Here is an 8,174-nt window from a genome sequence, read left to right on the forward strand (position 1 = left end):
ATATTCATCGCATACCGAAAAGAGCTTCTCGTATAGTGTCTAAACATTTTGGTTCACGCGAAATCAGCGTCTCTAAACTATTAAAAGATTTGAAATGGCAAAATTCTGAAACTAGAACAGATTATTTTATTAAAGGCATCGTTTAACAATGTTAAATCTGAGATGCACTACCCTACGTGTTATTAGTCTCTGTGATCTGGTGTAATATTGACGGGCGCGGATCCAGGATTTCTTAGGGGAGGGGGCCCAATTTTTTTTTTTTGCTCCCGAAAATTTGAAAAACGCGCCGGCCAAAAATTCGCTCAGTGGGGGGGGGGGGGGGGGGGGGGGGGGGGGGGGGGGGGGGGGGTAGTGAGCACATTTTGTTTTTTTGATCCTCAAAAAAATTTCAATTTGCACACCCCCCCCCCCCCTTGAGCGCCAGGGGGGGGGGGGGGCCCAACCCCCAAAAAGGTAAAAATCACGTGATTTTACATGATTTTTTCTCAAGGGGGGGGGGCCCGGGCCCCCGGGCCCCCCCCCCCCCCCCCCCCTGGATCCGCCACTGAATATTGAAGCCCTAAAGAAAATCGCGCTTCAAAATGATCGAGAAGCGCCTCAAGAAGTAGAAAAAACCTTTGAGTGACCGGTTTTACCATATTCGTTTTCCCCAATAGACTGTAGTAATATGAAAACAGTTAGGAAAAAGCAAAATTTGGTTTCAATTTCTAATCATAAATATCTGTATAATCAGACAGGCGATCGGCTTGTCAAAGTCATGGGGTTCCTGACTGACAATAATTGCAGCATGAGCTAAATCCAGGATTTAGTTTCAGAATCTGAGACAAAGTTACGGGATGCCTTTATAATATGCTTATGTGTTGATGTATACATGATATTAATGCTCCACTAAGACTATGTAATGATATTGAAATGTTCTGTGATAGACATGGTTACAACACTCGCAATTCTGACTCAATCAATGTGGTCTTACCAAAACCTAATACTGAACTATTAAAGTAATCTTTTAGATATTGAAGCCCGAAAACATGGAATTATCTCCCAAATGAAATCAACATACTCTTCTTTCGTTCAAATGTAGTTACGAACGCTCATTTTTCTAAAAATAAAAAAAAATTAGTTTTACATATTCTGGCCCGACGTACTTCATAATAATCGTTGATCGAAGTAGCAGTTTTTTTGTAGATACCATTTTATGTATAATATTAAAATGTATTTACTTGTATATTGTATTGTAGATGCTTGTGTATGTATTATATTTAAATGGATTTATTAAATTCGTATTCGCATTTAATTAGGATTCAATATTAAGTAGTCTGGCAACCAATTATACAAGAATTTTTTAAAGAAGTTGAATGAATAACCAATCATATTTGTAGCGTGGAAGGAAATAATAGCAACAATAAATAGTGTTAGGAATCCCCATACTTAGAATTGGAAAACAAGTGCGAATACGAATATAATAAATCCTTGTAAATATAATACATACAAAAGCATCTACAATATACAAGTAAATACATTTTAATATTATACATAAAATGGCATCTATAAAAAAAATGCAACTTTGATCAACGATTAGTATGATTATTAAGTACGTCGGGCCAGAACATGTACAACTAAATTTGTTATTTTTGTTTTCATTTAATAGATAATTCCATGTTTTGGTACATAGAGGGTAGCGCACGGACATCGCCATAGTAGGGACTTTTAGATTGAGTGGACGAGAACACGACGAACGCCGACTGATCATGCGTGTCAACGTACTTAACTGCCCATGTTGACTACAATTAGAAATCTTTTAGATTGCACTCGACTATATACATGCATGCAACACTATGAACATCACGGACAAAGAAAGAGGACAAAATATACAGTTCCTCATTCATCAACAAAAGAACATCCCTTCACTGCTATTATGTAAAAATATGTAGAACAGGTGAATATGCATGTGACACCTGTTCTACATATTTTTACATAATAGCAGGGAAGGGATGTTCCTTTGTCTACCTGAGGAACTGTATATTTTATGCGCACGCGGCCTACTAGTACCTTGAGCATGTAAAGGCGCTATATAAATACCAATATGTATGTAGGTATGTACTAGATTTAGGAAAATCAAGATTGACGCATTCTCGATCGCCGACTGAGACGACGTAACGCATGCGCAGTGCCTTAAAATGACGTCACACGTTGCAGTCAAAGCTGTTGACGTGCAAATCTAAAAGTCCCTAATATCCCGAAGTGTACATCGGAGCGGTTTCGGAGTACTGCGCGTAATACCATAATAACCGTGCATAATACAGTCATAGGATGTCTGCCTGCATGAAAATTTGCAGTGTACGTACAGTGCATACAAGGTGAAATATCATGTACGCGTACGTTGTGTGCTCGCTAAACGTGATCTAACCAACGCATAATATAATCTTCGAATTCCCATCAAATATCAAATATACCTTGCAACATAACATTGTAAATACATATATTTTACAGAACTATAATAATGTTCATTTTTAAATGACAATCGAAATTTGGTATAAATCGGGCCCGCACGACTACATGGTTTCGGTCGTTTGTGAAGTAGGCAAGTTGGCGATCACTACTGTCATAACACTGAGCCAACGGGTATTACGCTCCCGTCCGTAAAAAGTTCGCAATAGGTATCGCACGCCCGTGTGCTGCCCTCTATATACCCCAGTTTGAACATCGATGAAAAACAGTTTTCTAAGCAAAGTTATCTTGCTTTACTGAAGACTAATATTGAGTCTTCCTTCGACAAGTCTTACGGTAAAGTTATCCACAGATGTCGCTGTGTAGACTGCTCCCTCTCCGTCCTCGTCAAAGCCACTTTGAAGATGTGACGCAGACACTGTGAGAGTACCTGGTTGGATGGACGGCTGCCACGTGTTCTGTGACGTCACGATCTGACTCGTCTTTCTGCCATCTTTATCAGTACAGAGAATCCTCAGTGTGTCGTCTGTCGCGTTTGTGATGCGAGAAACATCCCCGCATGTCCTTCATTATCAACAACAACAAAAAAAAACAGAAAAATAGAAATAATTCATACAGTATTATGGCTATACGACTGGTTTAATGAAACGGACATTGTAGGCTCATTACCATTATTATAAGTAGTAGTAGTAGTAGTAGTAGCAACAGCAGCATTAGTAGGACTGTTGCAGTAGTAATAGTAAAAGTAGTTGTAGTAGTACGAGTGGGAGTAGTAGAATTAACAGTAGTAGGAATAATAGCTATATTAGTAGAAGTAATAGTATCATCATCATAAATTACATCCTCCATCTCATAACCACCACCATCATCACAATCACCACCACCATCACAATCACCACCATCATCAACATCACCACCATCACTATCACCACCATCACAATCACCACCATCATCAACATCACCACCATCACTATCATCGTCGTCATCACCACCACCATCCTCCTCATCATTATTAATTATTATCATCATTATCGTCACTTTAATCTTCATCATCGCCATCCTTGTCAGAATTATTATCACCGCCATTGTCATCATCATTATCATCACCACCATCATTACCATACACCACCATCACCATAACCACCACCACCATCAACATCACCATCACCACCATTATCATCATCATCATCATCACCGTCACCATCATCATCACCACCATCACCATCTCATAACCCCCACCACCACCATCACAATCACCACCATCAACATCACCAGCATCACTTTCATCGTCGTCATCACCACCACCATCCTCCTCATCATCACTATTAATTATTATCATCATTATCGTCACCTTGTCAGAATTATTATCACCACCAAAAATCATCGTCATCATCATCATCACCATTATCATCTATATAATCGTCATCATCACCACCATTGTCATCATTATCATCACCACCATCATTACCATACACCACCATCATCCTCACCATCACAATCACCACCATAGCCATCCTCACCACCATCATCATCACCACCATCATCATCACCATCATCATCATCATCAAAACCACCACCATCACCATAACCACCACCACCACCATCATCATCATCACAATCACCATCACCATCACCACCATTTATATCATCATCATCATCACCACCACCAGTCCACCACCATCATCAAAACCACCACCAACATCACCATAACCACCACCACCACCATCATCATCACCACCATCACCATCATCATCATCATCTTCATGATCATCATCTTTCACCATCGTCACTGTCATCATCATCACAATCACCATCAACATTACCATCACCACCATTATCATCATCATCATCAACATCAACATCACCATCACCACCATTATCATCATCATCATCACCATCACCATCATCATCACCATCATCATCACAATCACCATCAACATCACCATCACCACCATTATCATCATCACCATCACCATCATCATCACCATCATCACCATCATCACCATCACCATCATTATCACCATGCACCATTGTTATCACAATCATTATCATCATACCTAGACTGCTTGCTGTAATCCTGTGTGATATTGACCATTCCTTTCACAAGTTGAACAGTGAAATCATAGCAGGACTTTGTCGCACTCAGGACGGCATCTGCCTTCTCAGCCACCGGGACACCGTCGGCGAGGATGAACACCGAGATGGTCATCTTGCCGTATGGGATCGTCGGCTGCCACGAATCCAGTTTCCTCACAATCTGACTCGTTTCTCTGCCGTAACAGTCCGTACAAACAATCTTCAGTATTTCATCAGTGGCGTTGTGAATACGAGGGGAAGAAGATCCACCGCCCATGATCAAGAAATGTATATCTCTTGTTCTTGTTCTTGTAAAACCGGCAAAGAGCTGATTTCTATGAACAAAAAATAAAAAGGCAAAACTGTAATCGACCGATACCAGAGAGTATTAATTCCCAAAACAGACTCTATGAACGTAAAGCCTGAGACAAGGTGAAGGTATAGGTACCAAGATAGGCTTCTCGTGTATATTGTACCGAAGTGATGTAACATCATATTTGCTTGTCGTATTGGTTATCAAACAACAGAGCATTATCACAAAGCAACATGCTAGAGGAGGGCAAAGGTCAAAATCGGTGATTTAAAGGCTTGGTGATAAAGTACAATATGGTATTGACACCCATAGCTAGTCATACTATATTATACCGCAGAGACATTCAAGCAAAGCATAGAGAGTCAATGCTAATGCGTATTGGCCTTTAGCACTGCATACTTGCTGTGAGGCAGGTATTGTTAGACCTATACACAAATATACACACCACACAATATTGCATTGACTGTACACAATAGGACCGATTGGGCTGATCGGCAAATTTGATACTAGGCTTACAATTTGAATTTTTAAATTATTCTTTTTACCATCAGTAAGTTGAAAAAATGTATTTTACTGCTATTTAGATGTCATCAATGGTCACTAAAGTACCGATTTTTAGTGAAATCAGTTGAGTTTTGTACAGTGGTGTTTGAAATGTTGAGAATCAAAAGCACAGCTTTTACTACATAGCCGGGATAGTGATGCTCCTATGTGTGTGCGGAGAGGCAGGTAAACAAACCTAACATACAGTACGTCCGAAATCCGGCCGAAATCACCCTTTCCCACACACTACGAACCGGCCCAGTAATAAAATAGCTGGCTTTAAGTTTGCTATTGCGCTCCTTTTCCTAATGATGCACTACAATTTCAAATCGGAGGAAAATAACCTAGAATTCGCAAATTTCTTACCAGAGCAATACAGCTTTGCTTATGACTTTACGGTCAGCATATGTTGACATCTGTCATGTGCTGATAACGCTTCCGGTAAATTTGCTGTATGCATGCAGTGCAACACTGGGATGTTGTGATTCGGGATGCTAAATATAAGCGTGCTAATCAGTGCATGGCGATCTCAAGTAACTGACATACCGCCATGCATCTACTAATTAATCAGCTTTATCTTTAACTAAAGTCGAGAAGAGTTCAGCATTACATTGTACATGCGTGAAGTTAGGCGTGAGCAGCTGCCTGCTGTAGCCTCGGGGGGGGGGGGGGGGGACTGCCCCCCCCTAAAAGATCGGTTGAACTTTTTTTGTACCCCTTTTTTTTACCTCGATCGATTACATGTACGTGCCTGGTGATCAGCCTGCTTGTGTCTGTCTTTAAACTAGTTCCGGTCATACGCAGTTATTCACTAAACAAATACAACTTATTCAATCGCGATAACTTGTATGAAAATGCGAATTGCGTTTACTTAGGCTTTATATTCAAAAAGAAAATAACCGGTACTCATAATAATAATAACAATAATAATAATAATAATAATAATAACAACATTTATAATTCGCACAGTTCCACCCAAGAGATGCTCAAGGCGCCTAACAAGGTAAATACAGCACTGTAATTCTTAGAAGGCCAATAAATTTGATTTAAATTTGATTTAAATTTTGAAATAATAGCATAAAAAAAGGGGAAAAGAAGGTGGAACTACATGTAGTTTGAAAGGTTTGAGACAGCGGTATATCCGCAGTCTAATCTTTGTGCTCTTTCTCTCTCTCTCTCTCTCGCACACCCCAGTTCTTTCTCGCGCTCTCTCTATCTCTCTTACTCACCCTCTGGCATGTCTTTCTACATGTATCTGTCTATCTTTCTGTCGCTCTTTCTTTCTCAGTCCTTCTCTATAGTATGGTGTGTGTTGTCATATATTACTAAGTAACTATCTATTCTCCACTTTCAGCAAATTACTTCGAGACGATCATAAACGATGGTACTCTTCTCATGAGGAAAGTTTATTTAAAGCTCTTCACTATAAGGTAATAATTATATACACAGAATGGGGAACCGTTCAATTTCGGACAACCGAATACAGGCACGAACTCCATAAAACAGCAAATAACGCACAGTATTGTAGTGCCCCCCCCCCCCCCCGTGGCAATGTGTACACGAGTCATGAGGAAGATCATCAAAGTCAAACTGCTGTTGATATCAGTGTGATTTCGAAAGGATTTTAACCATGACTTGTGTACAGGCTGCCTCACAGTGAACGTTAACGGCGCTGTATTTACTGAGCGCTATTCGCTGTATTCCACGTAATTTTCCGAGCTCGGTTTTCTGAAGTTGAGTCTGACGATATACGTGATTAATGAATGATGTCAGTGCAGCAAGATAGAGCAAAATATAATGTAACATCTACTAACAAAAAATAAAATAGAGAAAGAGTGCAGTGATCATAAAATAGACTAGAATAACAAAGAAGTATGATGAAAACGTCAAAAAAGCAATTTCGACGTGGCATTTTATACATTTAATTTTCCCCGTAATTATCCTATTCGTAAACTGTACGCCATCACCTTTGCATTTTGACTGGGAAAGTGACTTAAAGGGATTTAAATGATTTAAAGTGACTCCAAATACATTAATATACTCCAAGTTGTGTTATAATAATTTGACTGCAATGGAAAACAACAACAATATTTGTTTAAACAAACAATTAAATAAATGGCGATTTATCCTATTTTTGTTTTAATTTATATTTTTTTTATTTTAATTTCTCTACCGTTTTGATCCTAATATTTCAAAGCATATACATTCATTAAACGTATGACAGCAAAGCGGGAGAACAAAATTGCTTTCAAATATACAAGTATGCAAAGTCTAATATTTTTTTTAATATAATACAAAGTAATATTTTGCAATGCGTCTAATAATATAATTCATAACTCACTAATCGATCATAACCTAGATCTAAAAAGATAATTGTTTTCACAATCGTAGAGATAACAAATTTAAATTTAGAAGAAAAACAAAACATTTGTTGATCGCAAAATTTATTCTCTAAACACTGCTATTAAAAGAAAGTTCAACCTTTTATAATATTTAAAGCATCTGTTTACAGCTCCTGATATCATGGATGTAGCTCGATCTTTGCAAATAATAATGTTAATAATAATAGTTATAGGAAGAAAACTGTCAGCTGATGGGCGAACCCAAGTTTGGACCAAGCTGATTAACGATAATCGTTTTCTCATTGTTTAAAAGGCTTTAGGTGATTGATACACATTCAATATTTGTTTCCTCCATCATGCAAGTAGGCTATTACATATCCACCCCTTGTATGTTGAGAGTCAGAAGGATGTTAACTCAGAAGGCCTGTCCTCATCAGACCAAAGTTGCAAAA

At 38.7% G+C, this 8,174-nt stretch overlaps 1 protein-coding gene across 1 annotated transcript; it reads right to left on the bottom strand.

The window, feature by feature from the left end:
• Positions 1-2,166: 2,166 nt before the first annotated feature.
• Positions 2,167-5,820, bottom strand: LOC115927531. Its single transcript, XM_030993573.1, has 3 exons — positions 5,747-5,820; positions 4,506-4,859; positions 2,167-3,012 (listed from the first exon to the last, which is right to left on the bottom strand). The coding sequence occupies exons 2-3, from the start codon at positions 4,799-4,801 to the stop codon at positions 2,742-2,744; spliced, it is 567 nt and encodes a 188-aa protein (XP_030849433.1). The 5' UTR covers positions 4,802-4,859; positions 5,747-5,820; the 3' UTR covers positions 2,167-2,741.
• Positions 5,821-8,174: the final 2,354 nt, after the last annotated feature.

Source organism: Strongylocentrotus purpuratus, unplaced genomic scaffold, assembly GCF_000002235.5.
Source record: "Strongylocentrotus purpuratus isolate Spur 01 unplaced genomic scaffold, Spur_5.0 spur5_scaffold_20, whole genome shotgun sequence".
NCBI lineage: Eukaryota > Metazoa > Echinodermata > Echinoidea > Camarodonta > Strongylocentrotidae > Strongylocentrotus > Strongylocentrotus purpuratus.

Coding starts and splice junctions, on each gene's coding strand:
- LOC115927531 (XM_030993573.1), bottom strand. CDS start 4,801: ATGGGCGGTGGATCTTCTTCCCCTCGTATTCACAACGCCACTGATGAA. Junction 3,013..4,505: donor GATTACAGCAAGCAGTCTAG/GTATGATGATAA, acceptor TTGATAATGAAG/GACATGCGGGGATGTTTCTC.